This window comes from Colletotrichum tamarilloi (assembly GCF_030869305.1).
Source record: "Colletotrichum tamarilloi strain Tom-12 chromosome Unknown Scaffold_19.1, whole genome shotgun sequence".
NCBI classification, from domain to species: domain Eukaryota; kingdom Fungi; phylum Ascomycota; class Sordariomycetes; order Glomerellales; family Glomerellaceae; genus Colletotrichum; species Colletotrichum tamarilloi.
Genome location: NW_026849402.1, coordinates 157686 through 181130, shown reverse-complemented (window position 1 = coordinate 181130; position 23445 = coordinate 157686). Strand labels below are relative to the sequence as shown.

General features: G+C 53.6%; 6 protein-coding genes across 6 annotated transcripts; 2 read left to right on the top strand and 4 right to left on the bottom strand.

Annotated features, from left to right (window-relative positions):
- CTAM01_06688 (uncharacterized protein) lies at window positions 1-453 on the bottom strand (the record flags this gene model as incomplete). Its single annotated transcript, XM_060522715.1, has 1 exon — window positions 1-453. A coding segment is annotated over one exon (453 nt), but the record flags the coding sequence as incomplete, so codon positions are not given.
- Window positions 454-4070: 3617 nt separating this feature from the next.
- On the bottom strand, window positions 4071-4466 carry CTAM01_06687 (uncharacterized protein; the record flags this gene model as incomplete). The annotated part of the gene is made up of 1 exon (XM_060522714.1): window positions 4071-4466. The coding sequence occupies one exon, from the start codon at window positions 4464-4466 to the stop codon at window positions 4071-4073; it is 396 nt and encodes a 131-aa protein (XP_060382559.1).
- Window positions 4467-7203: 2737 nt separating this feature from the next.
- CTAM01_06686 (uncharacterized protein) lies at window positions 7204-7555 on the top strand (the record flags this gene model as incomplete). Its single annotated transcript, XM_060522713.1, has 2 exons — window positions 7204-7471; window positions 7509-7555. Coding segments are annotated over 2 exons (315 nt in total), but the record flags the coding sequence as incomplete, so codon positions are not given.
- Window positions 7556-9548: 1993 nt separating this feature from the next.
- Window positions 9549-11843, top strand: CTAM01_06685 (chromatin remodeling complex subunit; the record flags this gene model as incomplete). Its single annotated transcript, XM_060522712.1, has 3 exons — window positions 9549-9615; window positions 9860-9943; window positions 10075-11843. 3 exons carry the CDS (start codon window positions 9549-9551, stop codon window positions 11841-11843), a joined length of 1920 nt encoding a protein of 639 aa, XP_060382557.1.
- Window positions 11844-16820: 4977 nt separating this feature from the next.
- CTAM01_06684 (DNA polymerase epsilon subunit D) lies at window positions 16821-18143 on the bottom strand (the record flags this gene model as incomplete). Its single annotated transcript, XM_060522711.1, has 4 exons — window positions 16821-17233; window positions 17373-17491; window positions 17613-17746; window positions 17817-18143. 4 exons carry the CDS (start codon window positions 18141-18143, stop codon window positions 16821-16823), a joined length of 993 nt encoding a protein of 330 aa, XP_060382556.1.
- A 3306-nt stretch (window positions 18144-21449) lies between these two features.
- Window positions 21450-23283, bottom strand: CTAM01_06683 (uncharacterized protein; the record flags this gene model as incomplete). The annotated part of the gene is made up of 2 exons (XM_060522710.1): window positions 21450-22792; window positions 22998-23283. The coding sequence occupies 2 exons, from the start codon at window positions 23281-23283 to the stop codon at window positions 21450-21452; spliced, it is 1629 nt and encodes a 542-aa protein (XP_060382555.1).
- Window positions 23284-23445: the final 162 nt, after the last annotated feature.

Below are 23445 nucleotides of genomic sequence, written 5' to 3'. Positions count from 1 at the left end.
TCAGCCGCTGCCGAGGAGGACGCGTTGTAGAGGCGCGACACCCTGACGCGAGGTAACGACAAGCAAGAGCCTGGCCATCATGATCATTCGCGAAACAAGCGGGGAAATCTGACCGAAGCCACGCGAGACCTCTGTGGTTGACCGGTCTTTTGCTTCCATTATGTCCGAGGCATCTCCGCCCTGCGGAAGTCGTCTCGGCGGAATCCTTCCTCGTTCTCGATTTCGATATGCACACATCCCAGCTTTGAGCCACCTCGGCTGAAACGCATCCACTCGTCGACAATTCTTGCTTGTCGACGTCGAGACTCGACCAAGGCCGCTGCAGAGACACGAGTAAGTGGAAGTTTCTTCACCACTAAGAAAAACGCTCTTTTTTGCGTCTTGCTTTCGAAGTTTGTCGTTGGGCACAGGCCGAGACGAAGCTAGTGAAGCACCGTCTCCGCGCAAGTGCCATTTTGCGGTCTCGATAGCTATGGCGTCGTTGCTTTCCTTGACCGCTCTCTTCTCGGTTGTAAAAGTCCATTTCCATCGCCGCCTTTACGATGACGGGTTGCCAGTTGGTATCGAGTTTCAGCTGTGGCGCATACTGATATATAGACCAGGCTAGGGCCACAGGCCAGGAGCCAATGAGTGACGACGTTTGTCGATGTGTGAACGTCCGTGATGCCCGTCAGCGATGGAGACCCATGCAGCACTCCAAAGCATCTTTGAGCTGCCAGTCGCATGCTCCGCTGTCGCCTGATGAGGGACGATGCAAGTCCGGAGGCTTTTGTGGCCAATGCAAGATGTGCTTCTGCTCTGCCGTCCTGTCTTCTTGCACAACGGCTGTCCGAGCATATCATCTCCAAGGTCTCGGATCCGCGTAACTCCTCCGTAATGGCCATTGCGATTCGGACCGTCGGCAATCGCATTACATATGTGACTTTCCATAGGCAGATCCGTGACACTATGCTCACCTATCCGTACGCGGCCCTATAGCTGGTACTCGCTGCTTTCTGGTCTGCATAATTGTCGCCTGTGAGCTGAAACCTATCTGCTCTCTTCGAGACAGAATGACAGGTAGTAGAGCCCAATGATTTGGACGAGAGAACCCCGGAGGAGGGGAAGTGTGCAAAATCGCATTTCCTGTATGAATGGAAACCCCAGTCAAGCTCGAGCAAATCAGCACAGCCTGCTTGCTTGACTTGGCTGCAGTGTCTTGCATCGCCCTTGTCCTACCTAACCTTTTCGGTCAGCTAATCGCCGACGGTAGCATCTCACATCCCCCAACTTGCGACGATTTTGTTGAAGACTGGCCATGTGATGGGTACACCGTCCTGACTGTGCTGTTTTTGTTGGCCCAGATTTGGTTCGGTCTCCTTGCTAGATAGACAGGACGCTTCAGCTCGACGAACACATTTGGCAGTTATTTCGTCCGCAATGCTTCCCCAGTGTCGAGATGATGACGAAATGTCTCTTGTCTAGCCAACTTAGGCGGCACCGGTCGCGCCTCTAAATGTGGCGCGTGATGTGATAAACGGGTCCATTATTGCTCATGTTATCGAAATGATTGCTAGCGGCTGGCATGCAGCATTTTACCAGGAAGCTCTAGACGAGAGGAAGCCGCGGGTAATGGAGGATAATAGGAGCTGCGGGCTGACCTCATCTGTGTCAGAGCCGTGTGCGACGACGCAACGATGGCCTCCTCAAGTCCGGCGCCTGCTTTGACGAAGGCGTCGTGTTGTAACATTGCCGTTGAGTTATGATTCGTACGCCGAAGTAGCTGCTGCAGCATCGCAATTATTCTTTCTGCTAGGGCCTTGAGTTCCTCATCTACAGATCCGTAATGACCCTTTTGCGCCCCTCGTAAGGTATCAATATGCAGAGTGAGGTTTGAGTCTAAATTAGTACCTCTTTTCGTCCGTGGCGATCAAGAGACAAGAGACACGAGTCGAGACCAGGGCCGCATGTCATCTTTGCTCGTGTAAGAATGCTCGGAGACGAGGCCGTCGTTTTGCAGAAGTCAGACGCCCCGTGAAAGGCACGACGTTCGGCTAGCAGGAGCACCTTGGCGGAGACCATCCTTGATCCCATCCGTTTCGCCCGCCTTCAACCGTATTGTGGACAGGGGTCGACGTCGATAGCGTGTGCGCCATTGCTGGGGTCCTAGTCGATGGTAAGTCAGAATGGCACGCAGACTGGAGCGATTGGCTGAACAGATTAATGGCGACAAGAACGGTGTCTGTGCGAGAAAAGAGGGCGGCGACGGGACTAGTCCATTGAGCGAGTCAGTGTCGGGAATTTTCCCGCCTCTACTCTTGAACCACTTTGTGCCCGACGGTCGACCTCACTCGACTGGCCGTCTGGCGTGTGTTCCGTACGGAGTACGGATACCGGATATCGAGATGCAGCGGAATGGCACTACCTTGCCTCGAGACTTGGTTGCCATAGTTGGAGGAATCGTTACAGCGGCCGGCTACTTCTGGTTTCGATTTCTCTTCATATTACACAACCTTTGAGCCAAAAGTTGATAGACTCCTTATGGGTTGACCAGCAAGTCGACAAGGCATCGTTAGACGCCTGTGTGTTGCGCGCCGTATACATCCCAGGCAAGGTTTCACGTCAAGGACAATTGACCCCATGGTTCCCTCGGCACATTGTTGCTGCTTCGAGAATAGCTTGGTGATGCTGAAAACTGCTGCTTTCGACCAGCGGGGCCAACCTAGAAGTAACGGGATCCTCGAAGTAGCTCCGAGGAGCTAAGGATGGCTGGTAGGAATCGCCGCTTTAATGTTTCTTGCAGTCTTTGGGACGAGGATCCAGAGTCGTCAAACTGAAGTCTTGCAAGTTGCAACTCCTCGTAGGTATGGCGGAGGGAAACAGATCCATGGCATAGTGCTACATTCCAAGTTGGGCTATCTGCATATGATGCGTCAGGAAGACACAGAATAACTATGCGCCCTGTTGTTTCGTAACTACTTTGTAGGGATGCCCCCTTTCTCCGTGCGTGATTAAGCGTATAATACTGAGGTGACAGCAGACTGCTCTTCTGGTGGCAAATGAGACTGTCTTGTTGACCGAAAATCCTCCATACTGTTAGTGAAGGGCCGCCCAGCCGCCTTCTGCACTGTTTCGAAGTTTGCCTACCGAAGCCAGCTACTGCTAACTTGGGCCGCATCACACGCCGTGGACCGACGCTTGGCCGATGTTCATAGACGTTCGACGAGGAGCGAACGAATGCTGCTTTTGGAGACCTTGCCGAGGACCAGGAAACGACATATTTGCCAGTGATAGTGCTTCACTCTTCTCGAATTGGCGGAAATGAAGCTGAGTCGAATCAGAGTATCAAGTCTGAGCCTATGCTTTGGGGCCTTAAAGCGGCCAGGAGACGCCGAAGGACGAAGAGAGGAGCTGACCCAAGGTTGTTCGGAAGGACGCTGATCGAGTCACCTTCTAAGCCGGACTAGCCGGAGAGAGTGCGGATAGAGCGGGCTGTTTCTGCTGTAAACTCCTCTGAAGCAGCAAACGATTCGCCCAGCTCGTTTGAAGCAGTGATTGCTACTTTGCTCGAACCTGAATGACTAGACTTCGTCCGACTTCTTGATCATGGACGTTGATGCCAGATGGCATACTGAGCTGATGACTCCTCTATGCCCCACTCTAATTGCTGAGTATACATAGTGTGAAAGCGTGGGATCATGGATGTGAGGTTCGGGTGATGGCCGTGGTGGGCGTGGTTGTGGTAGTGAGATGGTGGGCAAGTGTGGCCGGCATGGGCTACCGCCAGGCCTCTTCTGGGGCTCAACGATGGGTAGTGATCGCTCCCGCACCTCATCTACGCAAGCCGGGGAGCCACTTCGCCGCAGCAATCCTGCCCGCTTTCTTTTCTAATGCAGTCAGTCGCAGTGTCGCGAGACTGGGGCAGGGGGCAGCCCTCCGTGAGGAACCCCTGTCGATGCCTGGGACGGGCTAAGGGGGGTCTAGACGGGTCACCCACTGAGAGATATCAAGTATCAAGCAGCATTTGAACAGAAAGATTTTCGAATGAGGCAGGGTGGTCGGGCGTGAATGCCTGCTTGAATGCCAGGTCGCTATTCCATGGTACTCTTCTGTATCCAGGCGTGATGCTCCGAGCGGGCCTCGGTGGGCGTTAACCAAGACTTTTGGTGTCGGATGAAGCCCTTTTGGACTTCTTGTGCAGTGAGCATCTCGCCAGGGTGATTAGACCAAGCTGTAGTTGCATGGTTTGATGCGTACATGCGGAACTCCAGAGATCCAGAGGAGCTAGACTCAGAGACAGTACTGCACATTGCCATATTCAAAGTCATATGGAGTGGAGAGCAGGAAGCGTAGCCTCCGAAATGTCTTTTGGCGGCAAAGCGACAAGAGGGCGAGGCCAATGTGATAACAACTAGAACAAAACTCGTCGTCTCATACGGGGTAGGTGTTGGATTATCGACAGGGCTTGGATAGCAAGGAAATACCATTCCAGGTAGGTGCTGAAGGTTTGGTCCAGTCAAGAGGCGTGGCTGGTTCCAAGACTTTGACCGAGTGTTTGGTGCTTTGCCTTCGGTTGGTGTCGTTGGCATTGACGACGGCTTTGCGCGATCTTGATCATAGGCAGTGGAAAATGGGCAGAGAAGCGGATCTCTCCTCCATACGGACGTAGCCTGGCAGATTAGTGCGAGTAGAGTGTGAGGAACAGGGCGCGCTTCTGTCACGAACACAGATGGAGAATTGCTTCGTGAGGTAGTCCGAGCAAAGTCGACGATGTATCGTTCTGGACGGATACCAGACGGATACCATTTCGATGCTCAGTTGACGACAAATAGTCCAGTCAAGCGTTGAACGGTCGAGGGAACGTGATCATACAACAAAGGAGGTTCTTTTGGTAGCAAGTATCGCAGACTCGGCATGAAGGGAATTCGTTGTAGATAGGTAGGCTCTCAATGCAGGTTGCCTCTCTGTAAGGAATTCTGAGATTGTGTAGGTGGGTTCTCGTAGATAGTTTCCCGATATTCCATGACAGACTCACGCCCCCCCCCCCCCTTGGTAATAAGGCAGGCACCGCGGAAAGAGGTACTTTCTCGTCGTGGATCAGGTCGCGTAAAGCGCAAAGGGCAGGTACTTCGCACATTCCCATGCTGCTAGTGAGGCAAGCACGTACTTCGGAGAGTGCGTTACATAAGCCATCTGCCTTCTATGCCCGCATATCATCATCTAGTTCTCCGTAGGTAATCTACAAATGCACCTTAGGCACCATGGCAGGCTTTCCCGTTCCTCGGCGCTGCTGCGCATTCTCCATCATGCAGGCGCGTGCAAGGCGCGCTCACTTAATCGCTCTATTACTGCTGACCTTAGTTCGACCGGTCAGACAGATGCAGGCGCCAGCTAAGTGAGGTAAGATGCAGAAGCGGATGATGGACGCTGAGAGATATCCATGGATCGGAACATGTACCTGGTCTAGTAGCCTTCTTTCCAACAGATTACGAATTTACGGGGACCGCGATTGAGAATAGCCATCGGGTAAGGTAGCTTACACGTCGGCGGAGTACCCAAGGTACCTTGACTTGGACTGGGTCAAGCGGCGTTGGGCTGTTTGCTATATTCCCAGGTATTCTGTTGTAGGTGGCTTTGGCGGCAGCGAAGAGTATCTACTGCGTACAGCCTCTTCTAGACCGTTTGGTTCCATGTCCTGCCCATCTCTCTTTACTTGCCTGCCCGATCCCCCGTCTCAGATCCATAAGACCCCAGCTGAGCTGGACTCTTGTCTCCCATGTTGCCGACTGCGTTTACGCCGCTACGGAGGAGTACGAATGGAACACCTTACCTCGAACACGGACCGGCCGTCAAGCGAAGTGGACTGCCTATGGCGGCTACTAGTCCGGGCAGAGACGATGGGAACTCGCAACTCACAAGCCGCAAAGCAATAACTCGGTCAAACTAGCTACCAGCCCGAGGGCATGGAGAGGGGGGAAGGACAACGTAAACCAGCTTCCATTGTGTTTCTGCTCCATTGCTAGCGTTGGTGCTGGCGCTGGCGCTGATACTGGCGCTGCTGCTCGTGCTGATGCTGGTGCCGGTATTGGTGCATGGCATCCCTGTCGATATCTCCCTGGCATCATCGTCGTCCGTGCCCACGCGCCCAGATGGGCAGGCCCAGAGTTGGATGTGCTCCTCTTTTTCGAGCAGGCTGCATACTACTGCGTATTATCGAGCAGGGGTCGGAGAAAGTGGTCATGCTGATGAATGAACCGTTTTCCCGTTTCTCACCACGCAGCAAGCGGCACGCAGCACGCGGCACGCCTGCGCCTGCATCCATACCTTACCGTACGGAGGAGAACCCGTTTAGAGAAGCGTGTGATGACTACAATCTGCAACTTCAACTTTCAAGGCCGCTTGCTAAGTATATGTGTCTGAATAGTGAATAGTGTTTACTTCTCTACCGGTACTCTATTGTCAAGTCAAGCCTCTTTTCCAGGTTCTTGCTGGATTCAGTACCTGCTTGGGTTCAAGTGCAGGTGTAATACATGTCAAAATGCAGAAACGCATTTACACTACACGCCCTTTGCCGACGTTCAAGTTACAACTTATCGATGAAGCTGTCTTGGATTTCTTGGCTGGCTTCTCGTAACCGTGAACTGGGGCACACCCCTGCCACCTTCAATTCTGTCCCGTTTTTCTTTTACCCACCTCACTTGCATGTCAATTTCTTCCTTGGCTGTGATGGAATCATCAGAGGAAGGAAGCAAAAGACTTTTTTTTCCTTCTCCAGTCATTCCTTCCCTTCACTTTTCCACTGCCTTCCCAAATTCCCGTCGGAGCCTTCCTCGCGCAAGTCGTTTGGCTTGTACATACGTAGTAGTAGGTATGTATTCTTGAACTAAACCCACCCCCGTTCCAATGTCAATCTTCACCCCACCCTTCCAATTCCCGCCGCACGCTGCCTCCCCGCTGGAAAATCCATTAAAGTGTGAAGCGTGGTGTGTTCTTCCATTGCTCGCCACACCCGAAAAACGCCGCCCGTCTGTCGCCGCCGTTCCTTCCTTCTGGGTCTCGGCAGCTTCTGTGCGTTCTTCGGTTTGGTGATTCTTTGGTGACTTCCATTTGAGACTGGTCGACGGAGTAAGGCAGGTAGGTGCCTTGGTCCATGTACACTCCCTGTCACCGTCATCATACGCAGTAGGTAGGTAGCTGTGCCAAATCCCAATCTCAAGACTCTCAATTCTCTCCTCCCCCGGTACCTTAGCCTTCCCCTCCACGCCACACCCTCTACACGTTCCAGTTTACACACCCCCACCCCTCTCCTTCTCACTCACTCACACCCCCAGCCAGAAAACTTGGAGACCTTGTCCCAGTCCAGTCCAATCCATTTCATTCCCAGCTTTCCCATCTTCCTTACGTCGCGTTGCGCCGGGACATCTGCGACTGACCTGCCTTCTGCACCTGCCGCCGCTCTTGCTAGTCGCTACCTCACTAAGGTGTAGGTCCAGTGCCTTACTATCCGTACTCCGTTCTGTTCGCTCTGCTGATACTCTCTCTGCGCATGCACCAGCCCATCCCAGCCCAGCTCTAGCATCGACCAAGCCCCAGCCCGCTTCCCACATCATCACCTCGCATCGCACCTGCTGATGCGACCTGCTTAGCTGCGCGTTATCCGACCTCATCCCTCCCGCCATTGGCGATTTACTAGACCCTCATTCTCCCGGTCGCGGGGTTCACCAGTTCCTTCTGTCACTGTCAGAGATACTACTCCGTACACACACACACACACACACACACACACACACACACAGGCGGCACACACACACATAGGCGGCACACACACCAACACCAACACCAACTCCAGATCCAGCTCCAATACACAGACGGCTCTGAGCAAATTGGACAGCCCAGCCTTTCTCGGTCACTGCGATAATTGCAGATACACTCTATTACACGCTTCCCAAGACGCGTCCAGGACAAACCGAGGCAGGGCTACCTACACTCAGGACAAGAACGCCATCGGAAGATAGCCACGAGAAATCCACAAGGCTGCCTCGCAAATTGTTATGCTGCGTACGAACAAATAATAAAGCGACAAAGCAGACGCTTCCTTTGCTTCTTAATAATCGCCGTTGATACCGACGCCCTCGCACCTCGCTCTCTTCAGCTTCCCACCATCCATCCTGTCGCATTCCATCGCATACCGTTGCGTCGCATAACCTCGCTCCGTGAACCCCTGGTCTACTTGTCTCCGAGACCCTGACCAGCATCCTGTCGCCGTCGCCGTCCCTGATATCGACGACATAATCGACAACTCCGACCCATCGTCATCGTACTTGGCCGACTCCGTTCGCCCACGAGATAATCCCCGTCGCTTCCAGGCTGCGAAACCCCCTCCATTCGCTGGGAGTCGCGTTTTCCTTCACCCACCCCTCTCTACCACAGACACACACTCCTCGCGCAAACCCTCCGCGGGGACAGGAGCACAGAAGTCGCCCAGAAGGGCATTCGGCTGCAAGTTGACAAGCGCAAGCATCCGACTAGGCCGCGCTACACCCAGAGGTACATCCAGCTCTGCCTGCTCTACCTTACTTCCTCTAAGTACCTCTCAGACTCTTCAGTCTGGCTGCCTGCTCAGGGAAGGGTACTTTGGCTTCACACCCCGACGGCACGATTCGACGAGGCACCTTCCATTCACCCTCCCCCTCCGTACCACGACCTTGCCGTTCTCATCAGGTCGCCCACTTCTCCCCGTCCATCCATCATCTGTCTATCCTATCCGTAATTACCATAGGTATACCTTACCACACGACGTCTTTGCGAACTCCAACCAACCATCCATCATCTTCCCTCCTTCACCATCGCACGCGCGCATCTCCACCGGCAACAGCCTTCAGATTCTGCGCCCACACTTATTCTTTGCGTCTCGCGGCCTTGTTCACGTAAACAAGGGCTCATCAACAGCTTCATTTCATACTGTTCAGACGCCGCAAGACACACAGGCTTTACTTCTTGCCGCGTGGAAATCGAGAGGAGGAAAATTCAGCAAATCTTCGCCACATGCTTCTCCTCCTCACATCTTACAAAGCTGCTACACACAGGCCCTCTCGCCAAAGAACCTACCTACCCGTCACGCCCCGGGCCCCAAGGACACAGACCCTATCCCATACTCTATTGAGTTCTACGGCTTGGTTGTACCGGCGCTGCAACTCAACTCTTGCATTTCCATCTAGAGTTCAGAGTTTCCTTGGCCATACGCCCCCATAACCCTCTTATTCCTGTCCTGCGGTACGGATTCAGAAGAGCGAACAAAAGGCAAGAAAAAGCTTCCATTTCGATTTCTTCTCAGGCCGCTCCCCCTACCCGTCGTTACTCGACATACTTTTCCGCCAGGGACATTTCAGAGCTTCGCGCCAACCATATGCACGCATAAGCCTGCCCTGCATCACCCAACGCACCCTCCCCAGACCCAGTGTCGCCTTCGCCCGCGACCCGGCCGGAAGGCAATCCAACTATATCAAGACACGTCTTTCGTTGTTCTGATCTTGTCTTGACGAATCTACCGGGAGACGTTTGCGCGCTCAATGTACTCCACTCAGCCGAACGGAGCTGATAGTGCGACAATCAACCCAGCTGCCCTCAACTCTCCTGGTATGTTGCTTATTTCACTATCCATCGCCCCCCTCCACAGTTTTAAGCCCCCCGCCTCCACCCAGCCTGCTCGCTAGCCGTCATCGCATTCCACTGCGAGGCCCTGGCCGGATTAGCAACCATTTCTCCATGCGCAACTACCACTTGCGCGCCCCCCCTTCGCCTGTTTGAGCCATGGCTATGACCTTTCTTACCACAATTGTCCTGCCATAACATTATGCTGACGGCTTTGATCATCGTATAGACCTGCTCAACGCAAGCACTCGCGGCATCAAAAGAAGCCGCTCCCCGGACAACTTCCAGGGAAATCCATCCGCAGGCATTGCCGGTATGTCCTTCCCATGCAGAATCTCACTTTTCCCCATCATGCTTGTACTGTTCACCAGTCGCGCGTGTAACCTCTTGCTTCCTTCCCCGCCGCGCGCAACGCGATACAAACTAACACTAGTATCTTTGTAGGTGACTCCAACCCGAGAAAACGTGGGAAGTCATCCAAGTCCAAATCATCTGGTGCCATTTCCGAGACTGCTGGTCAGGCCCCAGTAGCCAACATGCCTCAAAATATTCCACCACCGCAAACCCCCCAGAACCAGAGCGCGCCGCTGCCTGGGGGTCAAGCCGCCGTCAATTACGCGCCCGCGCAGGCCTCGCCTCCGCCCAAGACGACACCAACAAAGACTACCTTGAAAGCTCTCCCTACAGTGAGAGATCATACCACCGACCAGCTGAACCCCGCCGGCGACGAGTACCTCCCGAGAGAAATCGACGAGTTTGGAGAGAAGAAGGTGATGCCCAATGGCCAGTTGTTGGGCGGCCGCGAATACAGATGCCGAACTTTCTTAGTTCCCAACCGTGGGGATAAGCTTTTCATGCTGGCGACTGAATGCGCCAGGGTTTTGGGATACCGAGATTCCTACCTTCTTTTCAACAAGAATAGGTCGCTCTTCAAGATCATTGCCAGCCAACCCGAGAAGGACGACCTCGTCAGCCAGGAGATTCTGCCATTCTCTTACAGATCACGACAAATTGCCATTGTCACGGCCCGATCCATGTTCCGCCAGTTTGGAAGTCGCGTCATTGTCAACGGTAGAAGAGTTCGGGATGATTACTGGGAGACAAAGGCCCGTAAACAAGGATTCACAGAGGCCGACCCCGCTGGCGAAAAGCGTCCTGGAGCAGCCAAGGCCAGGGAAGCCGCAGCCGAGGCGCAGAACCAGGTCCTGCTGGGTGGCCCTCACGGTGAGATCGTCTACAGCAACACACCCAGTCAATTCCCCGGCGCCCCTCAACCCCAAATCGTCCAACCAGGTATGCTTGGAGCGCCAACCGGAACCACGACCAGAATGCCCGTGATAACACTAGGATCAGAGCTCAGTGACAACCGCCCTCGCGACTATAGCGGAATTCTCAAGGGAGGTCCACGTCAGGAAATTACCGGCCCGGCTTACCAGGATCAAACTCGACCTGCTCAGATTGGAGAAGTTCATGCCCAGGCCCACCACGCTGCCGAGTACAACCGGTCTCTCAACCAGCAACGGGAGATGCGAGGCGACTACCTCCAGGGTATTTGGAGAAGGCCGCATGAGCAGCCCCAGTCGACGAATCTTGTCCAAAATGTTGCCACCAGCGAAGCCGCCGTTCCTGCTACCCGAGCAACACAATCGCCGCACACCACGGCGAGCAATATGCCGTCGCAGTCAGGCATTGTGCCCAACCAAAGTCCTCAAATGATGATGACAGCCCCGCCGTACTCTCAATCGATCCATGCGCAGAATCCCATCAGCCAGGCTCCAATGAGAGGCATGGCTCAGCCATCTGCCCAAAAGAACAATAAGCCGACGACTTTGCCTGCAGCCGGGAGTGCGAGCAGCATGCCTCAGGGTGCCCAGGGCTATCACTACCCAGGGACTGGTCAAATGTGGCCCCAAACGCAGCAGGCTCCTCAACAACATAACTACTCTGGATATACGACACAGGGCCAGCAGCCGCATCAGCAGTCGCCGGCTCCCCAACTGCGACATGCAACCAGCGGCGTGCAGCCGGGTATGCAATTTTCGGGAATGCCAGGCATGGGCCAGAGTTATGGTGCCGCCGGCCAAGGGATCTACCCGACAGACCAAACCCCGCGTCAGTATATGCCCCAGCCGAACCAGGGATCTCCGGCCGTGACACAGGCCTGGTCCAACCAGCAAACGCCAGCCCAATGGTGGTCGAACCAACCTCAATGAGGACCGGAGAAGAGAGTCGAAACACGATGACCCCGTTCAAGTCGCAATTTCGCTTCTACAACAAACAGCGTTGTGCCAACTACACTTTTTTGTCCCTTTGATATATATAGGCGGCGGTTACTCCCTGGCTTTCGCCGGTTTGGCAGCCTTGCTGCCCTTCTGAAGGATACCCAAGCATACAGTTCGGTGGAGGCTATGTGCTTTTGGGCTGCGGACCTTTCAGTCTTCGTACAGCATTTTGGCCGAGAAGGATGGATAGAGGAGTAGTGGGGAACTAGGAACACAGGGGCTCAGCTCCTTGACGGAGGGAATGGTCTTTTCACTGTAACGCGCCTCCATTCGTGGTTTAGTCAAAGTTTCTGGCATCTTAGGGAGGATGCATTGTTTCTTTTCTGTTGATCATTGTTGGATTCGATTTTCTCAGACTCATCATCACCCATGAACACCTTTTTTTCTGTTTCGACTGTTTTTGATTTCTTTCGCCGTTGGCACACGGGCACCTCCGACTTCAGTTTGATACCATCGCCGTCCTCCATCACCGATTCGCTTCGCTTCACGAGCTGTTTTAGTTAGTCCTTCTCATCCTCTCGAATACACGATACCACACGAATACCACGTCCACGCGTTCACATCGCCGCGAAACTGAATACACATCACTCAGCCACAATAGCTGCCGCGGCAATGTTAACGAATATGGCAGTATTGAGCCTCGTTACTCAGCAGCACCTGAGCTCATCGAATGAGGAAGGTGTGGCCGCGAGGCCATACACAGTGCCAGTTCTTTGGGATCCTTGGAGCCTGAGCTTTCATGCTCAAGACCAAGAGCATCTCTCACGTTGAAGGACACTTACGTTCTGGTGTGTTCTGATATCGATATGGCCCGTGAGGTATGACGGGGCCCTTCTCTAACAGGGAGTCAAGGTTATCACGAAAGCGAAGAACCATGAGGAGGACAAGTTACAATATGGTTTTAAGGTTTACCCACAATCCAGGGTGCACCCTTTTTACAAAGACAGCGAAAGCGCTTTGGGTCGTCCTTGGAGGGGGCACTTGACATGGGCGAGGACCCTTTCCAGTCTGCATGTCGGCGGTCAAATGATTTTGGCCTTGTTTTATCTTTGTGTCGGCCGATACGGCAGCATCGATGGAGTTGTGTGTGTATTGCTCTTGGGTGAAACTCGATATTGGTCGTCGTGTTTTGGTTAACCAGGAACTCAGGAAGCGCCATGATCCGGCATCGGGGTGGGATTTGTTTCGTTTCTTCCGCGACAAAGTGGCAGTGGCAGGGAGGCTTCTCTGGGATTGGATTGCATGAGGGCCGTGTCGATCGAACACCTATGGCTCGTGTTTGGTTTTTGTTCGTCTGGGATCCTTTTTGTTTGTCCTTGTTTCTTGATTGTACAACTCGGTTGCACGACTGACGGGCGGGCGGGCGGGCGGTGCGGACAAGAGATGAGATGGGTGGCCGTTTGTTTGGAGACACATTTGAACATTTGGAGGATAGTGCTGCTTTCTGGTTTTCTTCTCTTTAATGCAAATACGTTTTTTTCATTTTCCCTTTCAATATTGCGGCCCACGTTTACTACCAACGTTACTGCCTAAACTGCGTCTGCAGTGCGCCTGTACGTTTGTTTCCCTTCTCTTTCTCTCGGCTCAGATGGGACAACTATTTAAAGCATGGACGAGGGTGACCGGTAACAGCGTGCCCCGGAGGATGCATGTGCCATCTGGTCGTGACTTTGAGTTTCTCCATGGTAGAAGGAAGGCTTCGTTATCGGGACGAAGACCGGCATGTTGTGAGACAAGGGTCTGTGTACTCTTCTTCAGTCCATTAACTCACTGCAGCGGGCAGGTTTTGGAAACCTGTGTCTGATCTTTCTGTCCCTAGGCGTACACCTCCCTCTCCCCCTCCTCCCCGACAAACAGATCATTGCCGCTTTACCGCCAGTATTCTGAGGTATGTGCTATGTAGGTAGGTAGGCCCCCCTTCCACATCGCCTCTGTCGTCCGGGATCCACGGGAAGATAGTTCAAGGTGATGAAAGAAGGTTGACTGGTGAATGTGATGTGGGATGTTTTGGGACATGTGGTCTAGTCTTCCTCTCTCTCTCCCTCTTTCTGAGTGTCCCTCTCACACGTGCCTTGAGGCAGAACAACCCTCCCCTTTTCAACCCTCTCGGCCGAGGGAGGAGAGGATTAGAATCCGAAGCCGGAGGTCCTCTTTTTCGTCCTCTACTACCTCCTCCCTTCCCGTTTCCGTTATAAAGGATGGGTTTGCTTTGGGTAACTAGTTCGGACTCTTTTAATGAGGGGGGCCGGGGAGAGATGGAGGAGTATTCAAGGAGGGGGAGGTAGGGGAGGGACAGGGTACCGAGGTGGTGCACACTGTTCTCCATGTGCTCTTACACCACGGTTACTCTCGTTACTCTTAATCTGTGGTTGGACGATTGATTCTTTGTCCATTATTTTTGGTTAACTTTCTCAGACATTAGGAGGTGGATGAACTGCGTGTCTTTCGAATATTAATCTCAACAATGGTTTACAAGAGAGAAAGGGAAGGATACTTTTCTTGTGTACGGGGGTTTTGTAACTGCCGATCCAAGGTGCCGACAAGAACGGATTACATTTTCCATAACTCTCGCAACGGGGGAGAAAAAAGAGAAAGAAAGAAAAAACGCAAAAGAGCCTTGAGGTTTTGATAGAGTTCTCCCCTGGATACTAGTCACAGGAGCGCCTTTTGGCGCATGCTCTGTTTGGGGGAGGTTAGGTGAAAAGTGTGACCGGAAAAGTGTGGGAAAGAATACGCGATGAAGGAAAACCCCGCCTGGGGAGAGAAGAGTAGGAGAGCAAGGGCGTGTGGGAGGGTGTAATGAAAGCTGACGATACCGAAGATGCGGCTCCTTAGGCGGAGAACAAGGTTGGGGTTTGGGGGGGGGGGGGGGGGGGGGGGGGGGGGGGGGGGGGGGGGGGGGGGGGGGGGGGGGGTGGAAGGGGGGGGGGGGGGGGGGGGGGGGGGTGGGGGGGGGGGGGGGGGGGGGGGGGGGGGGGGGGGGGGGGGGGAGCCGTTGGGAGAGAGGTGTGTAAAATGTGCGAATGCGCAGAGAAAGAGGCATGGCAAATGTGTAAAGAGAGAACCACGTCTTCGGGACTTTCGGGAGAGGATAAGATGATAATCGGAAGGAAAAGCCCGTTGGCGATGGATGTCTCATGGAAGCGCCGCGCCGCTGTCGTGAGGTATAAGACCTTTTCTCGGACCCTTTGTGCGTCTGCCGTTTGAGAGTTGGCGACGAAAACGGTCGAGAGGGTGGGCTGAGGCCCAGAGATCCGGAGTGGAAAACTAAGGTGTGTGGTGCCGCTCGCGCGCGCGAGCTAGAGAGAGAGAGAGAGAGAGAGATGGGAGGATCTATGGTGAAGGGTGTTTGGTGGAAAGGTGGTGGCGTGTGGTGATTGATGGTAGTGGGGTGATGTTGGCGAGGATGAATTGCAACGGACTCAATGCGAGTCAGTGTGGCGGCAAAGGCTGAAGATGAGATAACCGCCCGGCGAAAGTGGAAGCCTCGTCGGACCCGACGTGCCTTTCTACTATCGATCAGCCGCCTCCGAAGTTGCGATAGGTTCTACTATGTGACTACAAGTGCACGAGGGTTGTTTGCTCCTGCTTTCCGTTTCGTCTCGTCTTTGTGGTGAGGAGATATGGGGGCTCTTATTACCTTTCTAATCCCCCAACCCCCCGGTTCCTTCTCATGTGTAAAAGAGGAAGGATGGACAATAGAATAGAACATGGACAGCGATGACCAGGGGCGAGCCGGAGGAACTGTTGGGGATGAAAGAGGGCACCGTCCATCGAAACACCAAGTTAGGAAATGCTGAAGAAGGAATGGCGGAAAGGGCGGAAACAAAAGCAGGTCAAAACGGAAAAGATGGGATCAAATGGTCGCTTTGGTTCAAAAGCATTATTTCATGTTCGGGTGTCTGTGTACAAAAGAAGTGTGTGTGTGTGATCCAAGCATCATAGAGGATGAGGGAAATGCGATATGGCGTTATTGTTTGCTTTTCTCGCATGTCATCCGAAGAGACGGAACATAGTGCCTTGAAGTTGAGTTAGGACTTAAGTGTTTTACAGTCGGCGTTTGCAACCCTCAATGTTTACTGACATCGACCATGGCGCGATCATGACGTTGATGTACGCTTTTCTTTTCGAGGCTGCTCAAAGGCGAATACGGTATACGGCTCGTACGTACGACATATCACCATGGAACTCCCCAATTATAAACTCTGGTGTCTAATAGGTTCCATAATCTCTGAGTATTACCGTCGGCCTCTTCTGCCCTTGGTATCTTGTTGACATCACGACTTCCTCTCTACGCATACACTAGAGCCTTTATCATGTTAACGGTTGCTGTCGTAAAGAGCTTCCTGTGGGGGTGGCGTATACACGTGTTTAACTCTCGCTCTTCTTCATGGGACGAGGCTGAAGTCGTAACACTTGAGTGCTAATAGGGTGGACAGTCTTCTTACAGAAAGGACTATTGAACGGACGATGAGCCTACCGGCATGGAGGTTCGTAGATTAGTAGCAGACTTGTGAGAGTGTAGTTTCTTTCCGGTACAGATGAACCGTGATCTAGGGGTTACTGAAAGGCGGATCTCCGAGGAAGGGGGCCGGGCCGCCGCGATATATCGTTCGCCAGCTCTTACGAAGAGGCTAAGAGTCCATGCCTAGCCGACACACTGCCGATACGAATGACAAAGGGGTACCAGCATCGCATTCTCTTACAGGCGTCTTTGCACCGAACTATGTGTATTATCAAAAGAATCATTCGCATTACTTTCCTTCCATGACCCAAAACCGGGGCCGAAGCTCCCTGTTGCAGCCCGTTCTTTTTCTTGCCTTCATCACGCTAGGTAACCTCATGTCCTCCTCACCAATGTTCAGATTCTCTTCGTCGACCCCAAAATAGGAGATTTATCACGAGACTTTAGTCACTCTCGTCCCCGTCCAGCGCCTCATCGACGTCACTACCCTCGCCCTCCTTCGTCTCCAGCGCATCGTGCATCTCCTCACTACTGCCTTCCTCGTCCTCGTCATCATCCTCTTCTTCCTCTTCCTCGTCCGCCTCCTCGTCTTCCTCTTCCTCAGCCTCCTCCTCCGGCTCTGTCTCTGCGTCTTCGGCCTCTTCGTCAACGGTCATGGCCGAGTCGTCTACACGGGCCTTCTTTGAGCGGGGGGCGGTGTCTGTGGATGCCGCGGTCATGACGCTGTCGTCGGGGTTGGAGAGGAGGGATGCATCAGCTGATGCTGTGCCTGCTGCCCCGGCTGCGGCACCGCCCTTCTTGGCAGCTACCTTGTTGCGGTAATTTGTGCGTTTTGCGTTTTGGATTTGGGTATATTCTGAGACTCAAGTTAGTGGTCGTAACGTCTCTCATGGCGTACTTTAGATGAGCGAAATAGAGTAGCGATGTCCAGATTGACGATTTATTTGAAGGACACCCTCAGTGGTGACAAGGGCAAAACGATAGGGCAAACTCACTAGCAAACTCCTGCTCCAAGGGCTCTCGCAGAAAACCGAACTCGATGTCATCCAGAGCCTTGAAGACGTCTTCAGCGCTGACAGTCTTTTTGCCGGCATTTGTTGTGATCTCATTGGCACTAGGAATCACAATATGAGTTAGCTTCATACATGCGAGACAAAGATGGACTCTGCTCCTGGACGCCATTGCTGCCTGTTTGGACAAAGAATCTCATGGTGACTAAGAGAGATTTGACGCACTGAGAAGCTAGGTAGTTGATGAACACCGTCGCGCTCTTGCCCATGGCTAAGACGGCATTGGCCTGAATCTGGGTCTGAGGCGGGAGGACACCCTTTGCCAGCCTGGTGATGATGGACTTGGGCAAGCTGAGATCCTACGGGTTACGTTATAATTAGTCAAGCCCAGCACATTGTCGCCAGCATCACACGGATTTCCCCTCTTACCTCGATTGTGAGAGCATCCCTATCCGCCTTGGCCATCTTGTCATGCGTCTGACTCTCCTTCTTCTCCGTCGTCGCCGGCGTCGACCTTGCCGCGGCGGCGGCGGCGGCGGCAGAGTCGGGCGTCGGCGCAGGCACACTGGACGGCGTCGCTGAGGAGGGCTTGGCCGTCGATGCTGACGACGGGGTGCCGGCGGCGTTGGCAGCGGTAGCGGGTGCCGCCGCGGCCTTGGCCGGCGTGGTGGAGGTGGAAGGTTCCTCGTCCATGACGATGAAGCGGGCGTTGGATACGTCGCTTCTCCGGCTCGCGTCGCTTTTGCGCGGAGGCATGATTTGTGAGAGCGAGTGAGAAGGTCGAGGGTCGAGAACTGAGTAGGGTAATGAGGCAGCGGGTGCTAGGAGGGATTTATTGTGGAGAAAGACTGGGAGGAAATGGAGTTGTATCTGTACTCCATACACCACCCCTGGACCCTTTCTCTTAGCTTGATGGCCTCAAAAGCCTCGTCTTCCTCATGAATTCGCGTGGGTTCGATGAAGGAGTACCCGATCTCGTCCTTCCCTGGCCTCAAGAGCTGTTTATTTCACTGTATTTTGTCGGCCGTGAGTCGAGATGTTGAAGTTTTTCATGTGCAGGGAACATGCGATAAGCCCCTCGAGATGAGCCGTGGTTTGTCGAAGAACCAGGGGATACTTAAGCTTGCCAAGCTGCTGCAATAGGGCCAATTGAGTTATCGAGGTAGCCGAGCAGACCCTTTCACTGCCGCCAGATGAGGTGGAATCAAAACCCTTCGAGATTCGAGAGACGGTTCCCGAAGTGGTGGGCAGGACAACGAGTGGTTAAGGTGCGCTGTCGTCGTTGGTCAGCGCGTCTTGTGGTCCAGTGGACGCGACTGGACCCGCTTTTAGGTGCAGACGCGTTAAGTGCATCTGTCATTCTCTCATATCATGGCTTCACTCACTCGCCGTTCTCATCTAACTCTCTCGCTCATTACACTCACTCACTCACTCATGACACTCAGTTTACTCACTCATTATTTCACTGCTAATTAATGTGAGCATGAACAACTCAGACTGTGGCTCCTGTGATTCTCGGCCTCAGACATAATTTTACGCCTAGAAAGGTAAATCGCCATGATTGGGCCCAATAGGGCCATCTAAGCTGAAGTCAACTGTTTGTTGGCAGCTCGTTTGAACCTTACAAACGTACCTGTCTGGTAGTATGAGAAGAGACTAAACCCACGAAAGAGCTATTCACAAGGAATCCAATTTGGGAATTCTTCGATGGCATGGTAGCCGAGAAGAACGACCGATATCTTCACACACATCTATCTACCACACTGACCTCGGCCTGCCAACCTTGTTCGACGGAACTCAAGTCACATCACCGCCCATCTCCATTACAACCATCAACGCACATCCCAATAGCAGCGGGATGGCAGGACATCTCGCATCTTCCCTGACCCTGCTATTCGCACCTCACACTACACCTCCCGTAACCCCCGTCCCCAATTTGTCCTGCCCCAACTTACGAATCTAGAACCATTGCACACTCCCAAAGCTCAGAAATTCGCCTCCATACACCTCCCCCTGCTTCCCATGTTTCTCCCTTCTCCCCGCAAACATCCGAAATAAATCGTGAACCCGCAGATATGACACGACGAAGACGCGCGCACGCGGAGAAAAGTGTCCAGTCATCAGAAACCGAGGTGAACTACACCTGAAAAAAACGTCATGACAGGTGTCAGAAGACTCGAAAGGGGGGGGGGGGGGGAAATGTGAAAAGTAAAAAACATCCGAGGGATGAGGAGTCTGTCTCCATTCAGCTGCCCCCGATAGCTCCGAAGATGGACAGCTTTCCTTTTCCCCGAACGAATGAAATTCACATCACGACGAAGGGAATAATACAAACCAAGCAAAGAAGATGGAATGAAAGAACTGTACAGTCGCGACGTATAAGTATACCAACTCGCTCTGGGTAATGATGAACCGACAAATACACACGACACGCCGCAGCCCTCTTCACGAACTTCCATCCGATTCCTTCAAGTCGATAGTGGCATTCACCAACCAAAAGTTGTGACGATCAAATGACGCACAGAAGCATCTCAGGTGTCTGTATCTAAATGCGAAGACACCACTCAAAAGTCAAAGACGAATCCTTCACCTCATCACCTCATAGCCCCCATACCCACGACCGGACATCTTCCCCGCCCTTCTTCCAGACTTCCTCCCGTCGGTTCGCGTTCGTCCCCGATGTGCCAATTTTGTGTTGCAACACCCACGCCGGCGCCGCGGCGGGGAAGGCGAAGAAAAAAGAGCATTCGCGTTTCACCTGTCCCGCCTGCCATCGTGCCCGTCATCCTGGGATGGCAGGTGTCGCAATGTGGTCAGCGCCGTGGTAGGGGAGGGGAGAGGGGGGCACGGCGAGCAGAAACGGAAAACCATGAACACGACACCAGAGTGTCATCGAAACCTTGGCCACGAAATCTTGCTTTTCTTTTCCCCCTCCCCTCCCCTTCCCTCCCGCCCGTCAGTCAGTCAAGTCCCGGCACCTATTTGTGTTGAAAGGTCTCCTTCTCTTCTTTCAGATTGCTGAGGTGGGAGCACCTAGCACCACCTCTCACCCCCATGCTCCTTGTTCCGCGTTTCACCAGCGATTCTTGGGAACTTTTGGGTCTTGTCAGCAGCGTGGCCGACGTCGATGTGAGGGTTGCCGCCTAAAGATGGGATGGTGAGCAGAGCAACCGCGCTCTGGTCTATCGTTCGCGCACGCAAAAAGCTTCCGTTCTGACATTGTGACAACCTCTTCGTTGTGGCCTCTCAGAGTAGTCGGCGCCATTGAAGCCACGACTTCATATTGCCACCGGCGCGGTTCACCTCGGGTTCATATACATCGCGCAAATCACGTTGAGATCTAGACCGTGGAACTTTGGTATATGGCTTGTATTTGAATTTGTTTCGGAGCTAAGTTTGGTTGCCCGACGAAGTATTTAGAGACTTAAATCTAGAAAATGGACTGCGTTGCAGCTTCAAGTAGACCGTTTGTCATGTGGGTATATCCATCACCATTCCGTCATGTGTGACTCCAATGAGCCACCATTAAAGGGAAAAAAAGATGTCGTTTCAGACATCGAAGCTTCTTGCCAGATGTAGCAATATCAAGCGTCATGATGCTCGCTCACTTAAGAGGAACATAAGAGGGGAGTTGGGTCGCATCAGATGCGTCCGCCGAGCCTTGCGTGCCACTGTGAAGAGGGCATCGCGAAGAAAGCCCGAAGAGTAATGGTGGCGGGGAGGGTTGTTGAGCCATGAATTTCCATTCTGAGTTTGATACGGCTGGCCTCACCCACCACCCTCGTGATGGTGTTAAGCCACATGGGGAGTTGAGATATGCTGCCATCCATCGGGACATGAAACAAAAAGTCCCGCGCGATAGCACACCCCGCACTTCTCTCCAGTCCCGCGGGAAGAGCGCGAGGGCTGAAACGAATGTCGTAGCCTAGCGTGTGACGTGCTCCTGTCATCCGCAGGGTTCGTTGCGAAGGATTTCCTGCAAGAATCGTCAAGGTAGGTTGTAAGACAAGGCTCGGCGTTAGAGAAATCTCATAGACCGGCGTAGAATCGTGAATCGTAACTTCAGCCTACGGCAAGACCAATTTCTGATTGCCGTAGGAAAGGGCGTGGGGAGAGGCCACCCATGTGATATTCCTCATCAAGTGAAAGCCTCGGAGGGTTCGAGGGAGACGAGTAAACCCGCTGGTGCCTCCCATCCGAGTGTGCCGAAGAAGGCATCCGGGAGTAAGGGTCCACCGAAGGGCGGGGAGACATTTCTGTGTCGGTGTGGTAGCCATACCAATGCTCGCGCAGACTACCGACACTCGCGCTGCTGCGAGAGCTGCGATGTCTGCCATGACGAGGGGACGGCAACTTGGACAGTCTGGAGTTCTGTCGCTTGGGGGATGGAAGGAAGGCGAGGTCACCCTCGACGGCGTCGTCAGTGAGGCCAACGCGGGCGTTTGGGGCTCGTGCGAGAACGGGAGTTTGAGGGATATCAATACTCTTCTTGTCCATGCTCCGCTTGTGATACAGAGAGCGAGGTGCGGTATCCGTTGAAGGGCGCGGCTGGTGCTGGTTGTGATTTTGATAGACGATCACGCTGGCTGGCTTGCGAATAGAACCGGCCGAGTCGTGTTTATCCACGACCACGGTCGTGCATTTCTCAATTGTCCTGCAGGCCTTCCACGATTCGATCTCCTCATCATCAATCGGGCTGTTGCCCCGGCGGCTGAATGGCAGGCGGCCACGGCGGTAACGGTAGCAGAGAAAGATGGCCCCGATAATAATGATCACTCCAAGCACAGAGAGCACAGTGCTCAGAGCAACCACAAGGCCACGGTTGCCCTCAATACCCTGCGATTTATTTCCGCTCATGGCGCCGTGCTGGTCAGTCAAAGAGGTTGAGCTTGGTGCAGCTGGCGCCGGGAGGTTTGAACTCCTGCTCCCAGCATCAGTCGGCTGAGCAGGTGGCGGCAACGTGGTCAGTGGAGCTGAAGTTGGCGGCGGAAGTACAACAATGAGAGATGTCGCTGAGCTTGACTGAGGAAGCTTTGGTGTTGAGCTTGGTCGTGGAAACGGCTGGGGAAAGTTTGGTGGGGGTGCACTCGGCTGTGAGAAGACCGGTGGAGGAAACGAGCGAATTGGGGTTGGAGAAGACGAGACAGATGGCACCGGAGGTCTCGAAGTTGAGACTACGGGACTAGATCGTGGAGTTGTCGTTGACCTTCGACTCTCAACCGAGGTGGTGGTAGGCGCCGGGGGAGACGGAGGCGAAGGCGGAGGAGCAGGCGCTTCTGGAGGAGGCGGCGGCGGCGGTGGTTCCTCTGGTGGGGGAGGGGGTGGAGGGGGATCCTGATTTGGAGGGTTTTCCGGGACCTGAGGGTTTTCCGGAGGAGGGGGCGGTTCCTCGTTAGGGGGAGGTGCTGTGAAGATGCGTTAGCTCTTTATCCAATTTATATGTAAGTCAAGTGAGAGCAAAACGGAAAGAAAATGTCCGGAGGTGTCCAAAGAGTCAGTCAGGTGAGGTAAGGCGGGGGCTCGGATGAGATCGTCGGTGTGATAAAAACGGCAGATGGGTGAAGGCATCGCAGACTGAGTGTTCAGTGCCAGGGTTGAGCCAGGTCACACCTCCATTGTTGGGATTGTTTGGATCCCCATTGTTTGTCCCAGGCCCGAGGACAGGCGTAGGATCGGTTCCGGTTGTAGGCAGGGCGTCGAGTCCGGGTGTCGTGACGGGAACATTCGGTACACCTTCTTTGCCTTTTCCCTTTCCTTTTCCTTTGCCCTTGCCCTTGCCCTGTCTTTCCTCCTCAGTTTCGAAATCGGTAAAGTCGTCTCTTCGATCCAAGGCTCTGGTAGGTAACGAGAGGCTGGAAAGCCAAACCACCGTTGAGAGCAGTTTCGTCGTCGACATCGTCCAGTAGGTATTATATGCCGTTTCGGCGTGGATGGGCCAGCCCGATATAACAAATGGAACAACCCAATGTTCGTATTACAAGCCAGTGTTCAAATGTTGCCGAGCGCCATGTACAACTTGCACCACTGGGCTTTTAGGGCCTTCCGTAATAGGAACAAA